Below are 27,745 nucleotides of genomic sequence, written 5' to 3' on the forward strand. Positions count from 1 at the left end.
GGGACTTGATTAGATTGAAAGATACTAAAGAAATGTAATAGTTGGGCTAAAGATGTAGCTCAGAGGGAGAGAGAGAGGGAGACAGAAGACACACAGAGAGAGAGAGAGAGGAATAAGGAGGAGAAAAAGAAGAAAATAAGGAGGAGGAGAAAGAAGAAGAGGTGAAGAAGGGGAAGGGGAAGAGGAAGAAAAGAAAAGCAGTGGCTTTCTAAATGTCAGGGCTAAGATAAAGGTAGTCATAGCCACAATGCAGGGAAGTCTCCCCAAGGATCCAATCAGAACATTGGAATAGATGCAGAGTAACACAAAGAGAATGAGAGAAATACGTAATCTTGAAAGTATACAAGAAGGATGGGTTTATGAAACAGGAGCTGACGATCAACCTCTTAGTGATAATCAACAAAGGAATTGTGAATATTTTGTTGACAGCCTTCTTGAGGATGCTTAAAATGTTGGAGCCAAATGCCTATCCCTCATTGGACACAAACAGGTAGATGTAAGTATAAAATTAGAGAAAAATGGATTCACAATGATGATTTTATTTTTTGTTTGTTTGTTTTTAACAGGCTTTCGATATGTAGTCCAGGTCCTCAAACTCAGGGCAGTCCTCGTGCCTCAGCCTCCCAAGTGCTGGGAATACAGGTAAGTGCCACCACAACCTGGCTCAATGATAATTTTAGAAGTTATTCTGATGGTGCAAGTATCAGATTCTGAACTCCATCAAAAAAGGGGAAATTACCTTCAGAATTACAAGGATTTTTTTATAAACAAAAAGTAGATGTTGAACTTGAAGATAAGAAAAATGAAGTACATATGTCTACAAAGCCTGCATTTCAACCCTTTTCAGGGCAGGATCACAGACTGGGAAGTGCCACACCAAAAATTGTTTCTAAAACAAAGACTAATGAAGTTGAAAATAAACATAATTTGTCTGCTGTTTCACTGAGCAACTTGGAAACCCCACACTAATATATAGATATGGTCGGCCAATGGGAAAAGAATTCTTCAGAAATTTAATCTTCCTTATAGGGTAAGCCACATCAAAGGCTTCACTAAAAAATACCCTGAATCTCAAAGTAGTCCTCCCTTTTCCCTGGCAACAGCTCTTCCTTTCCTCAAAGTGCTGGATGAAACACTCACTCTGGAAGAAGTAGATTTACTAAATGCTGTAATCATTCAGAGACTAAAAAAAAAAAACCTTGCCCAAACTTTAAGAGAACATTCATGTTATTGGTTTTTGAGAGACTATGTAGAAATTTTGCATAAAAATGATAGTTTCTACCTTCTATCTTGAAGTAAACATGCAAAAGTAAGAGAAAAGAGCAGTTTGCTGGACTTCTGGTTTGAATGATATTCAAGTCTCTCCTGATGAGGGGATTTGTAATAATTACAAGTTAAGAGAATAACATATTGATCTAGGAGATTAGGGTGTGGCAAAGCTGGTTGGAGAAGTGAGCTGACCGGTTAATTACAAGGTCCCAGACACATGCGCAAAACAGTCCCCAAAGCCCTCCCCAAAGACTTCTCAAGAGAACTCAGATTTTCAGTAGGATAGCCTAGACCTGAGACATAGGATCCCAGCACCGCCTCTTAGGACCCGTATGTAGAAGTTCTTGAAGATTTCCTTGAGATTTGGACTGTATAAAGGACACAGAGGCCAAGAAGAGTTTGCTATCGTGGCTTTCCTTGCTTTCTCTAGGATGTACTTCAGTCTTGCTTTTTCCTCTTTCACTTGGTCCAACTTTACTCTGCAGAGCCAGTTTCATTCCCACTCTTCACTTTGCCACTTTTTTTTTTTTTTTTTGCTTGTTTCATTCATTTCTTTGTTTGAGATGAGAAGGACCTGGAATCTCCCTCCAGGAGAGGCGAGCAACCCAGAGCTTGGTAATGTTTGTTTAACAAGCCACTTTTAGAAGGAGCTACCCAATAGCAATATAACTGGAAACTATATTCATCATACCTTTTTTCCAAATGGCTACTCAGAAAGAAAAATACACTTATTTTCAAATACCAGTTAATCAATATAAAATATATTAAACAGCTGTATTTTTTAGAATTTTAATATGGTGTTAGAAAAAGTGTTCATAGCATTAGTTGCTCAAACATCATTTCCAAACAGCGTGAATTTATTTAAATAGTAGCTATCTCAGAATTTTTAAATAGCCATACATTAAAAATTATATATGGTAGAGTTCGAACCCTGTTACCAAAAAAAAATTATATGTGGTAGGTTAAAAGCATTAAGTAATTATTTTGTACCTCAGACATAATCGGAAGTCTGGGATAAGCCGGGTAAGGTGGTACACACCTATATTGTGAGTTCAAGGCCAGCCAGGGTTACACAGCAAATTCAGGGCCAGCCTCTACTACACAGCAAGACTCATCTTAAAAACAAAATAAAACAGGGCCAGGGATTTAGCTCAGTGGCACAGCACCTGCCTGGCAAGCACGAGGTCCTGAGTTCAATCACTGGTACCAACAAAACAAAACAAAGCAAAACAAAACAAAGCAAAACTCTGAGATGACCTGTACCATAGCTGTGTCTAAACCTCAAAGTGTTCTCGGCTTTCACTCTGTGCTAGCAAGATATAATCAAATATTAATTTGGCAGCAGTATATAAGATGTATTTTCACTTAGGAATAAAATTGTGTAGCTTAGGATAATATAGGTATTAATCTTCCTACTCACCTTTCTATACTTTCTAAACATTAAAAAAATATTATCTTCAAGATGCACATTATCTTTCCTTCCCCACCCCAAAATTAGGGATTTATTTTTAGCTATCAATTGGGATTAACCATTCATTTTCTACCACTCACTTAGAATATGAGAGTAAACCTTTGTATTGATGCAGGAATTATTTGGTGTAAAAACAAGGAGGGAGGGGAAAGGAAAATAGTTAACTGCAATATGTGAACCTGTATTGATTTCTGGATTGAAAGAAACTATATAGAATGATGTGGAAAGAGCTGAGGACATTTTACTATGGCCTATATATATTACACATTATATAGTAGATAAAATTGCTAATGATTTTAGGTATAAAACTGATAATGTGACTATGTAGAAAAAATGAATTTATTCTTGCAGGATGTCCAATTATAACACTAAAAAAAATGGAAGTAAAGTATTGCTATGATTCAAATGTGTCCTGCAAAAGTTCGTCTGTTAATTTTAGGTTAAAAACTGATAATGTGATTATGTAGGAAAAAATAAATTTATTCTTGGGGGATACTAAGTTACAACAGTAAAAAGAAAGTGGAGGTAAAATATTGCTATAGTTTGAATGTGTCCTGCAAAAGTTCATGTGTTGGGCATTTGAGTGAGGCAAAGTACAAACAAGGAGAATAAAAAAGGGTGGATAGAAATGAACAAGGAGATGAATTCTCACAATATGGAAGTAGTGCAAGGGATGAGGAGGAGGGGAAGGGGAAATAAGTAGAATAAAGATATGCCACATATAGGAACCTAATAACCTCAATTAATGTAAACATTATATGCCATAACATTAGCTAAGATTAATAATATCAACGCGAATGAAAAATGGGATTGGGGAATTGGAGGAAGAGGGAGAGAGGGGGAGGGAAGGAGAAAGGAATTTTTTTAAAAAAGAAACAAGCTGTTGTTATGTACATATAACCACTCTCCAAGATGACTGCATGAACTGCATGAACTACAAACATGTACTAATAAAATTTAAAAATTTTAAGTTAATGTGTTGGAAATTTAATCTTCAAATTCATATGTAGGTATCTGGAGGTGGACCCTCTGGGAGGTAATTAGGATTAGAGGAGCTCATGAGTACAGGGTCTCCATGAAGGCGTTTAGTGATTTACAAGAACAGGAAGAGATTGGATCTAGCACACTTGCTTGGCTTGGTCTCATCACATGACGCCCCTGCCATGTTATGATGTGACAAGAAGGCCCTTGCCTGATACCAACTACATGCTAGTGCTATACTCTTGAACTCATGGCCTCCAAAATTCTTAGACAAGTAAACATGTTCTTTATAAATCACCTGGTCTTGGGGATTTTATTACAATATTATAAAACAGACAAACAGAAATGTGATGCTTGCAACTTTTTTCCAGTGGCTTATCAAAAAAGTTATTTATATACCATAATGTTTTTTACATACATACCCAAAGAAAATAGAGAAAGGGGTGAGTTATTAACAATGATTAATCTAGGTATAAGATACAAAAGTCCTCTATACCATTTTTCACTTTCTCTGTATGTTTGGAAAACTTCATAAATAAAAACAACTTAGGGAAATTATACCTATTTTCTCTGACTAAAAATATTATGTGAAGGTATTACATTTTCATTTCGTTTTTAGTTGAGTATATTGTAGGCTACCTTTGCAATTATTTTAACCTTTGTTGTTTTTCAGTTTATTCAAACTATTTCATTTTAGCTCTTTAATTTTGGGCAATTTTCAAGCTCTAGATAAACTTAATATGCCTTGGCTGGAATTAAGCTTCTTCTCTATGAGCCAACAGGACATTTCCAAACATGTTAAACTTTTGTTGTTGTCTTGGTTTTTCCTTTTGTTGTTTTTTATTCTTGTTTTGTTTTGTTTTGTACCGGGGATCGAACTCAGGACCTGTGCGTGGGAGTCAGGCAGCAGAACCACTGAGCTAAATCCCCGGCCCTTTGTTGTTTTTTAAGACAGGTTGGCCTTAAACTTGTATCCCAGGCTGGACTTGAATTCATGATCCAGCTTCCCACGTGCTAGGATTACAAGCATGTGCCACTATCCCTAGCATGTTAACAGTTTTTTATTTTATTTTATTTTATTTATTTATTTTTTTGGTACTAGGGATTGAACTCAGGTCCTTGCACTTGCACAGCAGGAGGCAAAACCACTGAGCTAAATCCCCCGCCAACAGTTTTTTAAAGTAAAACCCATTCAGGTTGGTGAATTCTCCTCCAGTGTCATCCATCCTTCCCCTCTTTGAGTGTGATACTAACAAAAAAGAATGGAGGTTAAGGGGGAGGACAACAATTAAGAAAAATCAATGCCTGGTTTGTTTTCATGTTTCAGGGACTCCTGGCCAAAATTCTCCCAAGCCATGAAGACACCAGGACAGTGAGCAGCACTTAGGAAAGTGCAGCAGGTTTCTCCAGGGAGTCCTTACCTTGGAATTTAAGATTACTTCCCACAGTGGTTCAGTATTTCAAAAACAGTATTTCGTTTTGCCCTGTTGGCTGCTAATAAGGAAAATTCACATTTATAACCAGCCATGGCCAAGTTCACTTAAGGAATCTCTTTGTAAATTCATTAGTAAACGCCACTGAGAAGTTTTATGGCCATGTGTTTCATATTTTCTCCTGATTTGCCCTCTTATTGTTCCTCTTGCTATGGTGTTTCTTCTTATGGCAAATGTTGCCTTTGCTGTTTTTCTTGGCTGCTTGAGCATTCATCCACTGCTTAACAGTATGATTGTGTGGACTGATACAGATTCTTCTGCGCTTGACATGCAGGCTGCCAGGAAAGGAAGAAAAATAATCACTAATAGAAAATATGAACATATAACAAAATGACTAATAGGCAGCTCCCATTCTTGGATGCTGTATTTATTTGTGTGTGTGTGTGTGTGTGTGTGTGTGTGTGCGTGCGCGCGCTGTATTCTTAGGCACTGAATCCTAAAGCTAAGCAGCACAAGGCTAAATCTTGGCTTTACACACACTGCTGCCTGTGGTCCTCAGAGATCAGCAGGGGGTATTAAAAGGAGGAAGAGGAAAAGTGAAGAGGAGGAGGAGGGGAAGCAGAAAAGGAGGAAAGCAGAATATGAAGAAGAGGAGGAAGCAGAGGAGGAGGAATGGAACAGAAGAAAAAGAAGAGAAACAACAATAAAAACCAAAGGACAACAAGCTTCACCCAACAAAACCAACTCATCCTCACCACCTTCTCAAATACATCCCTCTTTATAAGGTTTTTCTGGAGTCTCTCAGATAAATGTCTTCTTTTTTCCTTTTGTGTGTCAATGGTAAGGGTTATCTCTCTTCTGGCATTTATTTTACTATGTTTTAATTTGAGTACTTATCTCTCCTCTTGAAGTTATGCTCCTTGAGAGAGGAATAGTATAGGCATATTTTTGAAAAGGTCAAAGTTCACAGTTGGAATTCAATAATTCCATGAAGGTATGAAGTGAAAATTGTTCAAAATACAGACAATTTGTTTCTAACAAAACAGTCAACTACAATATTCTACACATTTGTTAAATTGAATATAATATGGATCCATACCTACAGCTCTGAATTTGTTTTCATTTTCACTTCTCTATATGCAATTTTGACATTGGAGCGGGAGAATCATCCGTCAGCATTCACAATTTCTAAGTAACTAGAAGGGTTTCTTTTGCAAAGGCTGGTATGACTTTTAATTCATCACCAGGTGCCAGCCACCTCTGATGAAATGTTGCAAATCATGCTGGTTCTACATATATAATATTTCTGTGTCCTAATAAAACTGAAACCTTTGGCCCTGTTATTCAGGGGAAAAGTGTAAAAAGAGTAGGCGGCTGTTTCACCAGAATGTCCCGCGTTGAATTGTTATCAGACATGTGAGGACTCAAAATAGAGGCAAAGTGGCAAAAGGTGGGAATGACCTTGACCATAAGAAAACCAGCCTGTGAGGGAATATTAATATGAAAGAAATGTGGCATCTTAAAAAGGGCGCACATTCTCTAAGTATATTAGATTGAGAGGGCTTCAAAAGAAAAGCTGATTTTCACTATGGCCAGTTGGGTTGCTATTATGGAGAAAACCTGGACATAGCATTGCTGCAAAGGAAAAACCAAAAAACTAGGTGAAGCCAGGTATGGTAGCTCACACCTATAATCCAAGCACTCAGGAGGCTGAGACAGGAAGATTGCTGCAAGTTCAAGGCCAACCTGGGCTACCTAGTGAGTTCAAGGCCAGCCTGAACTACATAGGGAGACCTGTCTCAAAACACCAGTATTAACAATAACAAAATAAAATAGAATAAGCTTCTTCACTTTCTAAAGAATGGGAATTCTCTCCTCACTTTGTGGTGTTAGCCAGAACCTGAGGACGGACTTCACTCACATGCAGATGCACCATGGAGAGAACTAAGTCTCAATCCATGATTAAAATATAAGAGTGGGAGGCCGGGAATTTAGCTCAGTGGTGCCGCCACCTGCCTCGTAAGCACAAGATTCCAAGTTTGATCCCCGGTACCAAAAAAAAATTACAGGCATGGTGGCACATACCTATAATCCTAGCACTGGAAGAGCTGAGACAGGAGGATCACAAGTTCAAGCCCAACCTGGGCAACTTAGCAACTTAGTAAAACCCTGTCTCAAATTTTTTAAAAAATGTTTTTAAAATCTAGGGATAGAGCTCAGTATGAAGGTCCTAGGTTTAATCCCTAGTAATCCATAAAACACACACACATACACACACAAGCAAATGATAGCTTCAAGGAGAGGCATCAGCACTGGAGTGGAAGGAGCAAACTCTCCCATAGGCAAATAGGCAGCAACTACCACGTAGGACCCTTTTCACAGGTCTGCCCCATGCTCTCAGTGGAAAGAGACGGGGTGGGGGGGAGAGAGAGAAGCAGCTACCAGAACACAAATCCCAAGTCTGAGATACTATGATGTTCTAGAATCCTAAAGTGCAAAAAGCTGCTTGAAACTCTTTGTATCCCATGTGTATTTCATCAGGATGATAAGAGATTATTAGGAAAGGAGATAGAGAGTCCATTGCACACTCCCCTATCCTAACTCAACCTTGCAGCTTCCTGGCAAGCACCTATCCATCCCAGTGTAAATTTCTAGGGGGAAGAGTTTGACTCTAGGACACCATAGGCTGATGCCCTCTTCTATCCATAAGAGCGGAGCTAGAAACAGTTCACTGGACCCATAGAAATTATACCTAAGATTATTCCCTAAACTCTATATCTTTAACCCTTCTTCTAAACACAACAGCCTTGCACAAACACTTCTGAAAAACTACCCAAGGCTCTCAGATAACTTTATTTAATAACCCCAAAGTTTCTTCCAAACAGATACCTTCTATATGATTCAAAAAACCTCGAACCTCTGGCAACTTTTCATTGTATTTGTATTTACAAAAAGCCAGAAGCTCTTTAATGAAGTCATAGTAGAAGGCTTTAAACAAGGAAACTGCTGTCTCAGGCATCAAAAATTACAATAGACAGACACTCATGGGGACTTACTCTCTGCACAGCACAATGAAAACGTCTTAGGAAAACTGTAGTGTAATGTGCAGCCAGAAATACAGAAAAAGGTTCAATTGAAAAGAAGGAAAAAGCAGATGAGCGAATTCAGTGGTTAGAGATGCACAAAAGGAAGTGTCAAGCACTATCTAAGTCTGTGACCCTGCGTGCAAAAGCCATGGATCCCCATAAAAGCCTGGAGGAGGTGTTCAAAAATTACAATAGACCTGTTTACGGTTAGAAAGGAAAGCAATCTAGTAAGTTCATTGTAAGCTAATTTATATTACTTAACTTTGATTTATAATACATGCTACTTGGGAATTACATTTCCAAAATGAGCAATGTTTTCTGCAGGTAAACACTTGTCTCAAACTGTCAAGTCTTGTACAAAGTTAAGGTTAAGGAACTACATTTTGGATTAAGTAAAGAGATGTTCTGCTGTAGAAGAATTTGAAAACAAGATAATCTTTCTGTTAAACATCAGAAATCATAACAGAGAGGATCTGCAATTTGTGATTAAAAACACTAGAGTCAAATATAATTTTATTTGAGACCAAGTCACAATTGCTCTGTATTTTTACCTTTGTTATCATCACAGAGAGGTCAATTTACAAACTTATGCTTGAATAAAATATTTATAGACCCTAAAAATTGGCTTCTTAGTTTCCCTTCAGTTAAAACTGACTCTTTTTAAACATGAAGACTCATGTTTTCCCACATATTTTTTCTTATCAAAGTGAGGACTTATATCATTTTTGTTCCTGTGCCTTTCAGATCTCCGACACTTGCTTATTCCCCCAAAACACTTTTCTAAAAGTCCTGTTGCTAATGGTATCCCCAGTAGTCTCCAGAATCTGTATCTTACTCATATACCTACAGAAGCTTGCCCTGGTTTTTCTTTTCTTTTTGAGTGGTGGGGTACCAGGAATTGAACTCGGGACCTTGCGCTTTCAAGGCAGGAGGCAGAACCACTGAGCTAAATCCCTGGCCCTGCCCTGGTTTTTCTAAGCCTCCCTGGAAGTCTCTTGTAAAAACTCATGCCTCCTTTGGTCAAAGATAAAACATGCCAATGAGGTGAAAGGAATAGAGAATGTTGAAAATCTGGTGTTTCTGACAGCAGCCAGAATAGCCTCAAGCTGTATGGAGTCAACAGAAATATCCATGATTCCAGTTACTTTGAACATTGTCTATCCTTGAACTATCTGTGAATTTTTCACCCTCCAATCATTACCAACAGTAATGATTAAGTAATATTAAGATTAAAGACTGACAGAATCTCAGCTAAGAATATACTAAGGAAATTGTTCAAGTGAGTTGAGAACTTGAGGCACCTCAGTATGTATTATTCCTGGGCTTTCCACAGGTTATACTGGTTCCCAGAGACTACTAAGCAGTCTAAGCCGTTGGACCCAGGGTAGCTGTTGAACTGAGGAAATACTGAGAGTTCTCAGCCTTCTTGCTTCTCCCAAATATACACCCATGATTATTAAAATTTTTGTTTGTTTGTTTGTTTGTTTCTACCAGAGATTGAACTTGGGTCCTTGCTCTTGAGAGGCAGGCAGTGGAACCACTGAGCTAAATCCCCGGCCCTAAAAGTTTGAAACAATAATTTTCTCCTCCTCAGCATCTGACTCCAAGGCTACTTATAAACTCTTACTAGATTCTTTTGAGAATCTTACAAACCCTATGGACCTAGTTCCCAGAAACATGCTCACAGGTTCATACACAAAAATTTTATGGAGCTCACAGCTCCTTGAGCTGAAGAAAGTCTTACCAATGGACATCTCATAAACTCTTCCCCTGAGCTTTCAAGAATCTTTTTTTGGAGCAGCATTTCTCAAAATTGATTAGGAGACAGGTTCTTCTGGAAGGGGAAATATATATCTCAAATCCCAGAGATTATTCAAATCATCAGAAATGGTTGTCAGAATTCTGCTGGATAAAATGTCTCCTGCAGACTCCAAGAGGGCAGAGCTCATTGAGTTCCCGCTGCATCCCCAGCACACGGAATGGTGCTTGGTGCATTATTCATGATTAATAAAAATCTGTTGGATTTATTGATGGAATAAGGGAGGCCCAAAAGTGATTCAGGAGCTCAACCATAAGTAGTGGTGTTATTTATAGTCCACCAAATGGTTCACTACTATCACCTCAAAACTTAAGTGGTGTTGGGTCCAGGGATTTAGCTCAGTGGTTCTGGTGCCTCCCTCACAAGCACAAGGTCCCAAGTTCGATGCCCGGTACCAAAAAAACCCACAAAAAACCAAGTGGTGTTAACCCACATGACAGGGAGATCCCTTACATCTGAATGCAGTGGAGTTTTGGGACAACTTATTATGGTTAACTCAACCATTCCTTTTGAATGACCATGATATATAGCGTTCTGAACCAAGAGACCTGAGTGCACATCTGCTTTCTGACATTCACTAGTTGTATGATACCAGGTGAACTATGTCCTTGCATTAGTTCCCTTACATTCCACAGGGAAGTAACTTATGGCCTTTTCCTAGCACTGTTGTGATCAGCTTCCCATCCCTGAGTCAGGGTAGGCTAGAAGGGGTGGGAGGGCTCACCATGAGTCAACACTCCAGAATCAAAGCAGAGAAGGATGTTTGTGATTGGATTGCATGTAGCATTTGTGATAGGTACTTGTGAAAGCCTTTCAAAACTTAAAATAGGCTCCCACTGAGTTTAAAGCATAAAAATGACAGCAACCCACATTCTTGCCTGGAAAAATTGTAGTTAAAGACACAATATATAGCAGAACTACCTTCTCTTTGCTATTTTGCTTTTTCATTCAGTAGCTTCCTTGTTTTGCCTGGGAAAGTTGTAAATGCTATCTGGCTACTGAGGGCATTTAGCCCCAACAGAGCATTGCAGGGGCAGGGTGGGAGTGTCTTGAGGGTTCATAGGACTCAGGACATCCCCACACACATTGTGCATTTAGTTCACAGAGCCTGTGGCTCAAAGGACAAAATATGTACTCTTCCTTCCCTTGTTTGAATGATTATATGTATGTTGTACACCAGGCAAAGCCTTTCAGTCTATTGTTTGTGGGCCAGAGAAATAATCAGTGTGCAGGATTAGACATCAGTCCCTGCCTAAGAGCACTCACATGACAGCAGCCAAGTCACAGTCCCCATCAGCTCTTTGGATGCGACATGTAGTCACTCTTTCTAGAAGCCTTCTGGAAACATGATGTGAAACCTCAGTGCAACAGCTGGAAGCAATGGGAAGTATGGCTGAAAGAAGAAAAAAAGGAAATGTTAAATCTTGCTGTGCAGTTCAGACTGGCCTTGAACTCCTATGTAGCCCATGCTGGCCTCAATCTTTCTGCTTCTGAGCCTCTCCCCACCAAGTGCTGGGATTACAGGAGTGTGCCATCATACCTGGCTAAACCTCCAAAATCTTTTGAAAGGAAACAGTGCTATGGAAACTAGAACTAAGTCCCATAGGAACAAAGATGATAGAGAAATTAAACCCGTTTAGGGAAGACAGGATAGGCAACAGGGGATGTGAAATTTGGGCTGCATTTTAAAGGTGTCAGAATTCATCTACATGAAAAGGGGAGTGGAACATTCTAAGAAGGAGGAATTATATGCTCAGAGCACTTTGGGTGGAAGAAAACAGAATGCTTGTTCAGGTTGTGTATTTCACAAAACCCTTGATCACACCCATGGAAGATGGTGCTTTAGATGGGCCAAACTAACCTGACAAGATTCTTGTCAACACTAACAGAGGAAGCTCTGGGCCAACCTCAGGTCATCTTCAGTTCCTGGGCCTAGGACAGATTCCTTGACCCTAGTCTCAGAGCCCCAAGGAGGATCTATATGAAATTAATTGGAGCTCTTCTCCTCTAGAAAGAAAGCCTCTTAGTTTTCCCTCCTGCCTTCTGTAACCTGAATAGCCCAACACTGCTTCCTTTGGAATTGCATCAAGGCTTGAGAAATAGATGAATAAAAACCAAGCTTTATTTTTTAATTTATATATTTATTGGTACATTTTAGGTATAAAATACATTTACATTTATCATTGGGTGTTTGTACCTGAACATGATGTATCTTAGTTCTTATTTTTTCTCCCATTACCTGTGCACCCTTCACCCCCTCCACCCTTCCCTATTTACACAGACTTTGATTCCATTTTTTTTTCTTTCTTATAATTTTTCCTTTCCCTTTTTCCCTTTCCCCTTCCCCTCCCACCACGCCCAAACCCTTGGACCTTTTCCTGTATCAAATTATCAATTATTCATTTTAATCATTTTCATCCTTATTTATACTTTCAGTTTCTCACACTAGAGAAACTATTTGGTATTTACACGTGTGTCCTATTTATTTCACTTAAGAGTATGGCCTCAATACGCATCCATTTAGCTATAAATGTCTCTAGTTTCTCATTCTTTATGGCTGAGTAGTACTCCATTTTATAAAAAAACCCCACATCTTCTTTATCCAGTTTCCAGTCGATGGGCACTTGGGCTGTTTCCAAGCTTTAGCTATTACAAACTGTGCCAATATGAACATAGGTGCACATATATCGCTGTGGTATGACTCTTTTAATTCTTTGGGGAAGATTCTCAGTAGGGGAATAGCTGGGTCAAATGGGACCTGTAGTCCTAGTTCTTTGAGGTATTTCCACACTGATTTCCATAGTGGTTGCACCAGTCTGCACTCCCACCAACAATGGAGAAGGGTTCCTTTCTCTCCACAACCCCGCCAGTATTTGTTATTGGTTGATTTCTTGATAGCAGCCATTCTTTGTGGGGTGAGGTGCAATCTCAGTGTTGTTTTCATCTGCATCTCTCAAATGACCAGTGATGTTGAACATTTTTTCATATATTTATTTGCTGTAAAAACCAAGCTTTAGTCCAACAAAATATTTCTTTTTACTCTCAGAATAGAATATACATATACTCTCCAAGTATATTTTAATTATATATCTGTAAATTTATTTACAAAAAGTTCTCAATAACTTCTAAGACAAACATTTTACTCAATAGATGTGGTTGAAATATAGCCGTGCATGTGATTTACGAGTTCTACTCAGACCCACTTTTAATTTAGCTGTCATGCAAGTCTGCAGCAGCCTAAAGAGAAAAATGTTTGCAAGTGCAAGCCATTTCATGCCATGAGGGTCTTCTTTTCTTCTTAACCTAGATATAGAAATGGATTTTTCCTTTTGTCTTGCATGTGAGGTACACAAAGTGCCAATAAACCAGATTCACTAGAACTAGAAAAGAATAATTTTTTCAGCAAACATTTATTGAGTGCCCACTCTGTGACAGAAATGGTGAAAAAACAAGGCATAGTCTCTGTCCTTGTGATGCTTAGGCAGATAAAGAAATAATTACAACACAGCAAAATAAATGAGTTGGAGTATAGTTCAGTGTTAGTGCGCTTGCTAAGCATGCACTAAGTCATGGGTTTGATCCCCAGTACCAAAATAAAACAAGTGTTAACAGAGATATGTTCAAAATGCTACTGGGTTATAAATGAATACAGCCAGATACAAAAAGTCACACACTATAGGACTCCATTTATGTGAAATGTCCAGAATAGACAAATCCACAGAAAGTAGATTATTGGTCCAAGAGGTTGGGAGAAAGGAATGAGAAGTGTTTGCTAACAGGTTCAGGATTTGCTTTTGGTGATAAAAACTAGAGTTGCTAGTTTAGATAGATGATAGAGTTAGATAGTGGCAATGATTGCACGATTCTGTAGTTATACTAAATATCACTGAAGTTTTCATTTTTAAATGGTAAATTTTATGATATGTGAACACTGTCCTTGCATTTAATGCACTGACTCCTAAAACTAACTGTTTCTTCCTTTAGCTATAGTGTGTTGCCTCTTCTCTGAGTCAGGCTCTTTGAGTATCCCAAACAAGACAGAGTATTGAGTTTACCCACATACCCTTTCATCCATCCATCTATTCACCCATCTCACTATGTGTGAATCATGATGCTGTACTCTGAGGATAGAAAGATGAAGGGCTTTGAACCTCAGAGAGCTACTGCATAGACCTCTGCCATTAGTTGTGACAGAGACAACTCTAAAATATGAAATGTCCTTTTCAGAAGCATTATAAGAGTGAAGAATCATAGGATGTCTTAGTCAGTTTCCTATTGCTAAGACACAGTACCCAACACCAGCAACTTAAAGGAGAAGAGGTTTATTTTGGCTCCTTGTTTCAGTCCATCGTCAGCTGGCTCAAAGACAGAAACAGGTTGGCACAGAGGTCTGGCAGGGGAACAGGTGCTCAATTCATGGCAACAAGAGGCTGGGGGATGGGGTTTCAAGAGACAAAAACACATGCCTTCTGGTCATTTCTCCAGTGACTCATCACCAACCAAGCTTCTCCTCCTAACAGCAAGTCAGCTATCTCACCTCCATGATCCAATAACCATCCAAACACATGAGACATTTCAGGGACATTTTAGACATAAGCCATAACGTAAGTAAACCTGTGTGTTAAAGAATATAAGTTATCCAAGTGCTGATGCCTATTTGAGCAATAGTTTTTAAACAAAAAAAAGTTTTTAGCACCTATATGCTCTCAGTAAACTGGATTAGATTTCTCATCTATACAGACAGGTAAGACTGGCTCACCTGGAGATCACTTAAGTCAAATTATCAAAAGCTAAGAAGCAGCTCAGCATTTAGTACGTTGGCAGATTCAACAGACGCTCTCATTGGTGTATTGTATGGCTTTTTCTATTTTTCTATTCTTTGAAAAAGTTTGTACACAGTAAGGATTATTTGTTCCTCTCATTTTTTGGTAAAACTACTGAAACCATCTGGGCACGATATCTGAGGGAAAGATGCTCAACTCTGATTTATTTTCTAATTATTGGCTTAAATTTTTAAATATCTTATTGAATCAATTTTGATATATCAGTTTTCCTAAGAAATTGCCCATCCTATCTGCAGTTTCTAATCTATTGTCATAAGGTTGCACAATATTATCTTTTTTTTTGGTACCGGGGATTGAACTTGGGTCCTTGAGCATGCGAGGCAGGTGGCAGAACCACTGAGCCAAATCCCCAGCCCCTGCACAGTATTATCTTACTGTATCTGTAGTTATGCTCCCCTTTTTATTCTTCTATACTGTTTGAAGAGAAGAGGTTCCAGTGCAAGGCAACAGTTTAGAAGTTTATATCTAAGTAATGAATAAAATCTACTTATAGGGGCCAGGGATTTAGCTCGGTGGTTCCGGGGCCTGCCTCACAAGTGCAAGGTCCCGAATTCGATCCCCGGTACCAAAAAAAAAATCTACTTATAAACTTGATATATTCTTTGCTTAGAATCTACAAAATGCATTAATTATGGGTTAAAGTGGGAATCACAAAATACTATGAGAAACAAAGTTCTACCTAATACAGTTAAACGTAGCTGTAAGGGCGTTTATTTAAGCACACACATGCACACGCGCTCACACATGCACATGTAAACACACACCACACACCAAAACAAGTGTGTTCAAATCACTCAATTTTTTTATATAAAATTCTTTTATTGGTACATTGTAGGTATTCAACACAATTACATTTCTCATTGGGAATTGTACCTTTACATAATGCATCTTGGTTCTTATTTTTTTCCCATTCCTAGCCCTCCCTTCATGCCCTCCACCCTTCCGTATTTACAAAGACTTTATTTCCATTTTTTCCATTTCTCATCATTTTTCCTTTCCCTTCCTTCCTTTCCCCTGCCCCTCCCACTACCCCTACCCATTTGGACCTTTTCTTCCTATTTTACATTATCGATTATTCATTCTAATCATTGGTACATTTTAGGTATACAATATAATGACAAACATCACTGGAAATTTGCACCTTTACATAGTCTCTCTTGGTTCTTATTTTTCGCCCTTGCCCAGCCCTCCCTTCAACCCCTCCATTCCTCCCTATTTACAAAGATTTTGTTCCTATTTTTCCATTTTCTCATATTAATCCCATTCCCTTCTATCCTTTCCCCTAGCCCTCCCACTTCCTTCCCCTTTGCCCCTTTTATTCCTATTTCATATTACCTATTATACATTTTAGTCCTTATTTACACTTTCAGTTTCTCACACCAGAGAAACTAGTTGGTATTTATACATGTGTGTCCTATTTATTTCACTTAAGAGTATTGCCTCAATGTGCATCCACTTAGCTATAAATGTCTCCAATTTCTCATTTTTTATGGCTGAGTAGTACTCCATTTTATTAAGAAAACCACATTTTCTTTATCCAGTCACCAGTTGATGGGCATTTGGGCTGTTTCCAAGTTTTAGCTATTACAAACTGTGCTGCTATGAACATGGGTGCACATATATCACTGTGGTATGATTCTTTTAATTCTTTGGGGAAGATCCCCAGCAGTGGAATAGAGGGGTCAAATGGGACTTCCAGTCCTAGTTCTTTGAGGTATCTCCATACTGATTTCCACAGTGCTTCCATCAGTCTACACTCCCACCAGCAGTGGAGCAGTGTTCCTCTTTCCCCACAGCCCCGCCAGCATTTGTTATTGGTTGATTTCATGAGAGCAGCCATTCTTTCTGGAATGAAGTGGAATCTCAGCATTGTTTTCATTTGCATCTCTTGAATGACCAGTGATGTTGAACATCTTTTCATGTATTTATTTGCTATTTCTACTTCTTTGTCTGAGAAATGTCTGTTCATTTCAGATGCCCATTTTTGGATTGGGTCTTTACATTTGGGAGGTCTGATCTTTTTAAGTTCTTTATAGATTCGAGATAGTAGACCTTTGTCTGAGGAAGAGCAGGTGAAGATTTTTTCCTACATTATGGGTTGTCTCTTCACACTGCTGGTGGTTTCTCTTGCTGTGCAGAAGCCTTTTAATAAGAAGAGATCCCACTTGTTGATTGTTTGTGCTAGTTCACGGGCAACTGAGGTTTTGTTCATAAAATCTTTTCCTACACCAATGTCTTCTGGGGTTCTACCTAACCTCTGTTCCAACTGGTTCAGAGTTTCTATTTTAATATTTAGATCTTTAATCCATTTTGATTTTAGTTTAGTGCATGGTGAGAGATATAGGTCTAGTTTTGAAGTTGAAGCAAGTTGAAGCCCAATTTTTCCAGCACCATTTATTAAAGAGGCTATCTTTCCTCCACTGAGGGTGTTTTGGTCCTTTATCGAAGATGAGATGGCTGAGTGTGTCTGGCATTGTTTCTGCATCTTCTAATCTGTTCCACTGGTCCTCAAGTCTGTTTCTTTGCCAGTACCATGCTGTTTTTATCACAGTAGCTTTGTAGTAGAGTTGCAGGTTGGGGATTGTGATACCCCCTGCCATGTCTCTGTTATCTAGAATTGCTTTTGCTATTCTGGGTCTCTTCTTGTTCCAAATGAATTTTTGGATTGTTTTCTCAAGCTCCATGAAGTATGCTGCTGGGATCTCAAATGGAATTGCATTAAATCTATAGAGCAGTTTTGGAAGTATGGCCATTTTCACTATATTAATCCTTCCTACCCAGGAACAGGGGATGTCTGTCCATTTTCTGATATCATCTTCAATCTCTCTTTTCAGAGTGCCATAGTTTTCAGAGAAGAGGTCTTTGATTTCTTTTGTTAGGATGATTCCTAGGTATTTCAGTTTTTTGGATGCTATTGTGAAAGGAATTATTTGCCCTATTTTTCTCTCAGTGAGTCTGTCATTGGTGTAGAGGAAAGCTATTGATTTTTGTGTGTTGACCTTGTAACCAGCTACTTGACTGAATTTGGTTATTAAGTCTAGAAGACTTTTGGTGGAGTTCTTGGGGTCCTGTATATAGAGTGTCATGTCATCGCCAAATAATGACAATTTGACTTCTTCATTTCCTATCTTTATTCCTTTTATTTCTTTCTCTTGTCTAATTGCCATGGCTAATGTTTCCAGAACTATATTGAACAAGAGTGGTGATAGTGGACATCCTTGTCTTGTTCCTGATTTTAGTGGGAAGGATTTCAGTTTTTGACCATTTAGTATGCTATTGGCTGTTGGTTTTTCATAGATGGCTTCTATCAGTTTGAGGTAGAGACCATCTATTCCAATTTTTTGTAGGGTTTTTATCATAAATGCATGTTGGATTTTGTCAAATGCTTTTTCTGCGTCTATGGAGATAATCCTATGGTTTTTGTCCTTGGCTCTATTGATACAGTGTATTACATTGATTGATTTGCATGTATTGAACCATCCCTGCATCCCTGGGATGAATCCCACTTGATCAGGGTGTATGATCTTCTTGATGATCTTCTGCATTCTGTTTGCCAGTATCTTAGTGAAGATTTTTGCATCTATGTTCATTAGTGAGATTGGCCTATAGTTCTCCTTTTCGGTTGGGTCTTTCTCTGCTTTGGGGAATCAAGGTGATGCTTGCTTCCAGGAATGAATTTGGGAGTATTGCTTCCCTTTCAATTTCGTTGAAGAGTTTAAACAGTAGTGGCAGCAATTCCTCTCTAAATGTCTTGTAGAATTCAGCAGTGAAGCCATCAGGGCCCGGGCTTTTCTTAGTTGATAAGGTTTTAATTACATTTTCAATTTCATTGGTTGATATTGGGTTGTTCAGAATTTTTAGGTCTTCTTCGTTCAACTTTGGTAATTCATATGTATCTAGGAATCTGTCCATTTCTTCTGTGTTGTCCATCTTATTGCCGTATAGGTTCTGGAAGTAGGTATTGATGATCCTCTGGATTTCTGCTGGGTCTGTTGTAATTTCACCCTTTTCATTCCTAATTGGATGGATTTGGGCCTTTTCTTTCCTTTTTCTGACAAGGTTGGCTAAAGGTTTGTCAATTTTGTTGATTCTTTCGAAGAACCAACTCTTGGCTTCATTGATTTTTTGTATCATCCTCTTAGTCTCAATTGCATTGATTTCTCCTCTGATCTTTATAATTTCCTCCCTTGTATGAGCTCTGGGGTTGTCCTGCTCTTCTTTTCTAGAAGCTTGAGTTTCAGCATCAGGTTATTTAATTGGGCTCATTCTGTTTTCCTAATATGCGTATTCACTGCTATGAATTTCCCTTGTAAGACTGCTTTCATTGTGTCCCATAGATTCCAATATGTTGTATTGTCATTGTCATTTAATTGAAGGAACTGTCTGATTTCTTTTTTAATTTCCTCTGTGACCTATTGGTTATTCAGAAGTGTGTTGTTCAATTTCCACGTGTTTATGAAAGTTTTTGAGTTTCTTTTGCTATGGATCTCCAATTTCATCGCACTATGGTCTGATAATATACAGGGGATAACTTCAATTCCTTTGCACTTACTTGGTAGGGCGTGGGCAGACCTGCCTGTCTACAGTGGGGTGATTCAGCGTCTTCTGCGTGACTCAGGACCTCGGTAGGGGGGTCTACTTTTCCATTTTTATCTGACAGCGGATTATGATTTTTGTGGGCAAGCTTTTTTACTTTGGGTTCTCAGTGATAGCCTAGCATCTGATATATTGTTGAGCTATTACAAAAGGGTATAAAAAGTAAGTCACTGGGCCAGGGATTTAGCTCAGTGGTTCCGCCTCCTGCCCTACAAGTGCAAGTACCCAAGCTTGATCCCCTGAATCTTCTAGTCCCAGTAACAGTCTCCTCTGTCATTGGTTGTTCTTCAATCACCTTTCTGCACCTCCTGTCTCAGCCTCCTAAAGTGCTGCAATTAAAGATGTGTACCACCATGCCTGGCTCCAGTGTAAACTCCAAGCATGAGCTGTGGGTTCTTCAAAAACTTTCTTTTTCATGCTTCAGTTTCTTTCTTCCATCTAAAGGTCTGAGTAAGTCCTTCTCAGTGTCATTGAGCATCTGAAGTTCAGGCAGCACTTCCTCAGGGAAAAAGACAAGAGGACTTCCCACACTAAAGGAGGAAGCTCCCAAGTGTGTTCAATTCAAAAAAGCCGGGAAAGAAAAGTCAGCGAAAACAACCAAAGGAAGCACGACGTCGTGGCGCTTTACGGCTGTCGCGCTAGTACAGACGTAGTCGTGGTGCCCTGGGCAGAAGAGGTTTGGAGTGGGAAACAAGGGCAGGAGCTAGAGTTCAAAGAGAAGAAGAAAGCCGAGCCGTAGCAACAGGAAATGGGTGGCACTCAGTGTTGTTCACCAGGGCAACACCCTTCGCTCTTGCGATACCCGTTTGGAGCCACTGGCGAGGTGGGGAGGCTTTTCTTCCGCCTGGGGCCTGGTAGCGCAAAGGGAGAGGCCGGCACCAGTCGGCAGCCCAGCGTGCCCAGGACCCCGTCCGGCCCGCACCCGCCCCGTCCCCCCGCGCCCTCTGGGACTGCAGCAGTGTGTTTGTTGTGCACGCGTATTCTAGCTCGATTAGGTGTTCTGATGGCTTGACCTATAAGCTTTGATTCAGGTGTGTTAAAATTTAGCATTGGGACCAGGTCAGTATTTTTTTTCTTGCGGTTTTGTCCACTTTTGTAATACCGGTATTTCTTGGAGTCAGTTAAACTCAGAAACAGTCTTAACATTAGTGTTTTGTTCTGTCTTGTCTTCAGGCTCTTCATACCATTAATTTTTTTGTTTGTTTGTTTTTGTTTTACCGTTTTAACATTCTGTTTTGGGTCAAGGATAATGTCCCAGAGTATCTAAAAAATTTTATTGCTTTTCGGAAGCACTATCCAAATTCAAATAATTGGGAGCCATCTCACCATGATAAATTACTTATTATATTTAATAGTTTAATGTGCGATTTGTATCTGATTAAAAGCATTATTATGTGCCTTATTATTAGGATTGATGCTGTTGGTTTGTGGCTATTGCCATTTTTGTTTCCAGTATTAAGTTCTTGTATTAACTGTATTAATCCTGTATTGAGATTTCCTAATACTCAATACCTACGAAGACCAATGCTGAAGCACTACGAACAGTATTTGTGGTGATAAGTTATAGTCTGAGGTTTAAGAAAAGGACCCTGCTGTTCTAGAGAACAGAACCAGCTTCCTCTCTCACTGGGACTTTTTTTTTTTTTTTTTTTTTTTGGGGTGCCAGGGATCAAATTCAGGGACCTTGCGCTTGGGAAGCAGGTGGTGGCACCACTGAGCTAAATTCCCAGCCCATTTGGACATATTCTACAGTAAAGTGTGTTCTCAGCTGCAGCAGTGGCAGTATGTAGGAGTGTTATAGAAATTCAGCTTGAAAAGCACTACCATGTAGAACACAGCAAAACAGAAATATAGTAAAGAAACGTGCGTAGCACTGTTGAAGAAAGGATTCACAGGACTAAAAAAAAAAAGTATAAAAGATTCAACTGTTGACAATGTCTCAAGACTGAGTGCAATATAAAAAAGGGCAAAAATAAGCCCAGCATGGTGTCACAAACCTGTAATTCCAGCACTTGGAAGGCTGAGGCAGGAGGATTGCTGCAAGTTTGAGGCCAGCCTGGGCTACATAGTGAGTTCAAGTACACCCTGAACTACATAGCAAGCCCCTGTCTCAAAATATATATGTATATTATATATAATATATTTATGTATATTATATATATTTATGTATATTATAGATTTATATATATAGGGCAATAAATCTTCAGAATATAGAAATACTTCTGCCCATTCTAGTGGACATTGTGCTTTAATGGAGCCACTTCACACTGTAGATACCCACATAGGTGCCCCCTCCTGTCACTGAATAGGCAGACCTCACCAATCTATGACGGATGAAATTACTGTACTTCCAAACATCCCCCCCCCCAGATACTTTTTTGGAACTTTGAATGTTTGAAGAAATGGAGTGTAGGTGGGTGTTTTTCTTTACCTTAATGTGAAGATACCTGGTCACTAGTATTTCTTGTAGAATACATACTAGAGTGGTTAAGGGAAAATATTTAAGGGACTTGTGTAATTTTGTGCCATAGGGATAACTTGAAACACCTTACAGCACAGTACTTATGCATGTGGAGGTAGACTACCATGTTTAAATCCTGGCTCTGCCACTTTTTAGCTGACTTGGGTGAGTCATGTACTTACCCACTTAATTCTATTTTACTTCTATCTGTAATATGGAGATGGTAATAGCATCTACCTCATAGAGTTGTTATGACTATAATTTTTTTTTTTCAGTACTGGGGATCGAACTCAGGACCTTGTGCTTGCCAGGCAGGCTGCTGAGCTACATCCCCAGCTTCCTAGAGTTGTTATAAAGAGTTACAAATTTATACATTTATATGCTTAGAACAGTGGACAAATAGTGAACAATAAGTAGAAACAGGTATCTGGAGGCCAATATACAGCATAGTTCCAGGCCTGTGGTAGGCATCTAAATATCTATTTGTTACTTTTTGTTATTTTATCTTATTTAATTTTTGATGTTGGGGATTGAACCCAGGGCTTCAGCCCTGCTGAGCATGTACTCCCTCACTGAGCTACACACCCATCCCCACTTTTGGTAATTTTTTTTTTTGGTACCGGGGATCGAACTCAGGACCTTGCACTTGCAAGGCAGGTGGCAGAACCACTGAGCTTAATCCTCAGCCCACTTTTGGTAATTTTACTTTTAAAAATTAGAATCTTGTGGGAGGCAAAGGACAAGAACTAATGATTACTGAGTTATGCGAGATACTTTCTGTACGATTTCATTTAATCATGGAGATACCTAGGCATTGTTCTTCCTATTTTGCAGGTAAGAAAGCTGGAACTCAGACAACTTAAACAAGGACCCAAGTTCATGTAGTTAGAATTCTGACTTGTCTTTTAGAATCCAAAGCTCACACCTTTTCCCAGGATGAGGATGCCAGCATTTCTCAAATAGGGTTTTATAGACCTTGGGAAGAAACCCATAGATATGTTCTCATATGATCCATGAGTCCTCCTTAGAATAAATTTTGTTATGTCATTTAATGATAATCTTTAGGTAGTCAATTTCTGGATCTTCTAGAGGACCATCTTAGGAGAGCACTTAGGAGAGTTTGAATTTTTCTTTGTGTTTATGCTAGTGCAGTTAGGAAGTCCAATACTATCTTAATTGGTCCTGAGCCAATCAGAAAAGAACAGAGTGAACTTCATAATACAGTCATCCTAAGGGAAAGCAAAATTGTATCATCAGGTTCAAACAAAAAGGTGAGGAGCAAGCACTTTTCATTTTGTACCTGGTAGTATGTGCATTGGACTCATAAACCCTGAACTTCAAACATCATCCTATATTTGTGTTTGGAATAGTGATTTTTTTCAGCTACATCTTAACTGTTGCATTAAATGTTATTACTGTGTTGAAATCTTCTTGGTTTTGTAGTGTTTTTATTTAAATTTGATTTTTGAATTACAGAAAAGCTTTATAATTGTACAAGGGAGTTATACCTGGCTTTATGCTTATATGTCAAGTAACTTAGTTAATTTAAAAGTCAACATTAAGAGTAACGAGTCTCTAAATAAAAGGAGCCCATATCTTACTCAGTCTTTAAAAAAAAAAAAAAACCCTCTTAGCTACATTATAGACACGACTGACTTTTGAACCAAAATTTAGACACTTAACTAACAAGATAGAGGATTTAAGAAATGCTGGGGGTGATATTTTAACTATGGGACATCTGGAGATAAACTGAAGGAAGGCAGAGTCATGGGCCAATCATGTCAGACCTCTCCAGGACCACTGCTGATGAAATGGAGAATACCAGCTGTGCAGAGCAACTTTCAAGCACAAGTGTATGTACTTGTTAACCCTAGAGTATCCTATAAAATGTGCAAAAGATAGGGCTTTCTTTTAGATTGTAAGTAGTAAGCCTCTAACAAGTATCTGGTTTAGGATCCATCCTAAAGACTGAGAAGGTACTGTAGGTTGTCAGTAGGAAAGCAGTTTGGGGCTCAGTGAAGCAAAATCTCTCAGCTTCCATCTGCTGGATACAAAGAGAGCCTTAATATACTATACGAACAGCCAGGCCCACAAAATCCTAGATTGTGGGCTTAAGAAAACTGGCTCAAAAAAAAAAAAAAAAAAAACTGGCTCAGAGCCACTGAAATTGGGTGATAGACATTTTTATGGTTGCAGTACTGAGTTCTTAGAGCCAACAGCCACACTACAGATGTGCCCTACCTTTGTATAGAATCCAAGACTTTTAATTAGGAATAAAGTCAGCTACTTCCTGATTGACGCAGAACACCTTGGGGTATCACATCAAGATAGCCATTTAAGACAACATTAAGATAGCGGAACAGCTTTCTGTCTGAAAGAACAAAATGTTTTTCCCCAAATCCCGAACTGGCACAGGCCATTTCCATATTCCCTCCTCCAACTTGCAACAATTGCCAAGGCCACCTGTTTGCTTCCCTGTACTGCTGAGTGTTCTCTGCCTCCTTCCCTCCCTCCCTGGAGCTTGAATTACTTAGTGGTTGCCACAGGGCACCTGGCACACACATACACTTGAATGGAAGTTTGCGAAGAAAGCAGTGACACTGCCCTTTGCAGTTCCCCAACTGTTCTCAGACCTACTTTCATGTATTTTAACTCAACATTACTTATTTTTAAATGAAAGGAAGTTGGGCTTCTCAGATGTGTTAATCCTGTGTCCCAAACTTATTAACAAAAGCCCCAAGACTGAAGCAAAGGGCTACTACTGCGTCTCTCAGCTCCCTTTATTATCACCAGTTGTACCTTTCAAAGCCGTGTGCATTTTGCTGACCCATCCTCTCTACCTGAGTTCCATATGAGGTTTGGTTAAGCCTTTCTTGTTGTTTGTGCCCCTTCATCTCTTTCCCTCTCTTCCTTTTCTGCAAGAGTCTTGCTATAAGGACAGCTGGAAATAGATCAGGAAATTCCATTGGAGACACCTTTATTTCAAAGCTTTGCATGAAAAAAAATTTAAGTTGGTGGAGTGGCCAAAACTAGGAGGAAAGCCTGAGTGATTAGACCAGTGGTGGTGAACTTTTTAGACAGAGTGCCCAAACTGCAACCTCACTTACTTATCGCAAAGTGCCAACCCTGCAATTAAACTGGAATACTGAGGTTTTAGTTTAGAAAAAAAACAACCCATACATTAACATTTTTGTCTTAAAAGGAAAACACAATAACACATGTGCCATAGGTTTGTGACCACTGGATTACATCTTAGAGGAACAGTGACAGTGGTCCTCAAATTTCAGTGGCAAATGTCACTGAAGAATGTTACAGAAGCATAAAGATGACAAACTATTGCCTTTATCTTGATAAGATAGATAGAAATTAAGGCAAGATTATCCATCTCTCCATGTTTATTTAAGCCAAATAGTTGCACTAATTGAAGTTTCTATCCAAATTTGTCTACAGTAGGAACCAGGCAGCTAATGTGATACAGCACACCACAGAGGAGAGGGACAGAGGCTAGTTTGCTTCTGCAGAGGTTTGTGGAGCCACTGTTGCCAGCTCTGTTTTGTTGTGTTTGCAGTGCAGAGGATGGATCCCAGAGCCTCACTGACGATAAACAAGCATTCTGCTATAGAGCTACATCCCACGCCCCTAGATCTGATTTCTTCAGAAGCCCTAAATTCAATTTGTATGAGTGTATACATGAGTATGTACATGTGAAGTCTGTGTTATTTTTGTGTGTGTCTGTTTGCTTGCTTGTTTGTTTTTTGAGACAAGGTCTTGCTCTGTAATTCAGGCTGGCCTTGAACTCACTATGTAGCCCAGGCTGGCCTCAAACTCATGGTGATCCTTCCGTTTCAGCCTCCCAAGTGCTGAGATTACAGGTGTGTGCCACCACGCCCAGCTGAAGCCTGTGTTTTAAAATGTTAGCGCAACTTTTGGAAAAGCAGACCAAACACCATGGATATCCCACTTCTGGTCCAGACTCAAGAGAATCTGTTCAGGATAAAGCCTGAGAAAAGAAGACTGGAAAAGAAGCACCAGCTAAGAATTAAATTCCTATATATTTAGAGTTTCTTAAATACATTAGTAGTGCTACAGTAGAATAGGTTCCTTCTAGGCTGAAGGCAGCTACAATCTTCACCTATATACCAGAAACTCGTAAGTTAAATTCTCTTTAATAATAATTTACATGGTTCTCTCTCTTTCATCTTGCTTCCCATTTTTAAATTCAGATTGATGTTTCAGTGCTCAGTATTTATAAGGCTGACTTTGCTCAGGAAATCTGCAGCTTACCTAACCCAACACCATGGGTCCAGTCTGTCTGTCTTTTCCTCCAGGACTGTGCACACCTGTGTTCAGGCAGTTCAGACAGATTAATAATAGGGTCTTTTTTTTTTGGTATCGGAATCGAACTCAGGACCTTGTGTTTGCAAGGCAGGTGCAGTGCCACTGAGCTAAATCCCCAGCCCAGTAATAGGATCCTTACTCCAATCTCTTGGGGGAAATATTCTGAGATATTGTCAGAAAATGAAACAGTCCAAAGTTGCACCTACATGGAAGGACTTCATCCATCAGGTGCCACGTTACCAATGTTCCAGTTAAAATGAGGTTCCTTCCTGAGATTTCTCAGAAATCTAGTATTTAAACCAAGGCCACTCTCTTGCAGATGTCCCACCTGAAAGTAGAGATTCCTGCTCACCTCACTTCTTCCAGCCCCAATTTGGGAGGCACCCCCTTCCCACTGCAGGCCCAAGGGGCTGGTGCCCCCACTCACCTTCCGAGGTTCGAAGAGCCTCACAGACAGCCAAGACCACAAGAGCAAGTCTCATCTGCTGCATTCCTGCCTGTGTTACTGGCTGTGACAGCACTGCAGGTGACGGTGTGTGATCAGGAAATAAAACTAGAGTGTCCTTGGGTGCAGAGAAAAGAAGTAAGCCAGGTAGCCCTGCCCTGGGAGGTGCTCACAGTATCTATTTCTCCTGTTTCTTTCCTTAAGACCAGTTCCTGATCCACCTGTCAGGCTCCAAACTCCAATAAGTGTTTAAATTGCCAGAGGGTCTGGGAAGGGACATCAGAAGCCAGCTGGCAGTTCACAAGGTCCTTGTGATTGGACATGTGCACCAGAATTATTCAGAACTAGTAAAATATAGCAATCTACATTAATCTCCCCCCTCATACACACATGCACTTATCAAACGGCATTGTGGCATAGGGGACCAGTCATCTGAACTTTATAAAAGCTCCACAGATGATTTTTATGAATTCTTCTGTTGAGGACCATTGTCTAAAAGGAACCAGTTTTCAGTGGTTTAAAACCGTGAGTTTCTGGGGACAAGGGTGAGAAGTCATAAAAAAATTATCTCTGTGGAAATACAAGGAAAAATTCTATCTTGCTTGTCTTGGTTTACAGCCAGATTATTTCCAGTGAGGCGTTTAGCTTATTTAGAAGAAAGGTGAGACAAGTAGAGGGCAGTGGCTTATAGAAAAAGAGCCCCAAGGTAGCCAGGAGGAGCAGGGTTCTATGCCAGCTTTGCTGCTATGAGCTTCATGAGTGAAACCATGGGGTAGGGGAAAATCACTGGATTCTAATACCACCTCTTCCACCAATTGGTTGTATAGCCCTGGAAAATGTACGTCACTTTCTGTAAATAACGGTCAGACTGGATGGCTTCCCAAGTCATGCCATGCCTCTTCTAGAACTGTACCATCCCATGTAGTAGCCAGTAGTCTGCATGTGGCTCTTGAGCACCTACACTGTGGCCAGTCCAAATTCAGATGTATTGAAGGTATAAAA

At 39.5% G+C, this 27,745-nt stretch overlaps 1 protein-coding gene and 1 pseudogene across 1 annotated transcript; one reads left to right on the forward strand and one right to left on the reverse strand.

Moving 5' to 3' along the window:
* The first annotated feature begins 82 nt into the window (after positions 1-82).
* LOC101711659 (UBX domain-containing protein 2A-like) lies at positions 83-1,294 on the forward strand (annotated as a pseudogene).
* On the reverse strand, positions 416-27,135 carry Ccl28 (C-C motif chemokine ligand 28). Its single transcript, XM_087189360.1, is given in 4 exon segments — positions 416-5,334; positions 5,336-5,489; positions 11,326-11,452; positions 26,726-27,135. Coding segments are annotated over 4 exon segments (444 nt in total). The 5' UTR covers positions 26,790-27,135; the 3' UTR covers positions 416-5,235.
* Positions 27,136-27,745: the final 610 nt, after the last annotated feature.

The sequence above is a fragment of the Heterocephalus glaber genome, unplaced genomic scaffold (assembly GCF_053883595.1).
Source record: "Heterocephalus glaber isolate CG9 unplaced genomic scaffold, H.glaber_assembly_v1.0 deba00001538, whole genome shotgun sequence".
Lineage (NCBI taxonomy): Eukaryota > Metazoa > Chordata > Mammalia > Rodentia > Bathyergidae > Heterocephalus > Heterocephalus glaber.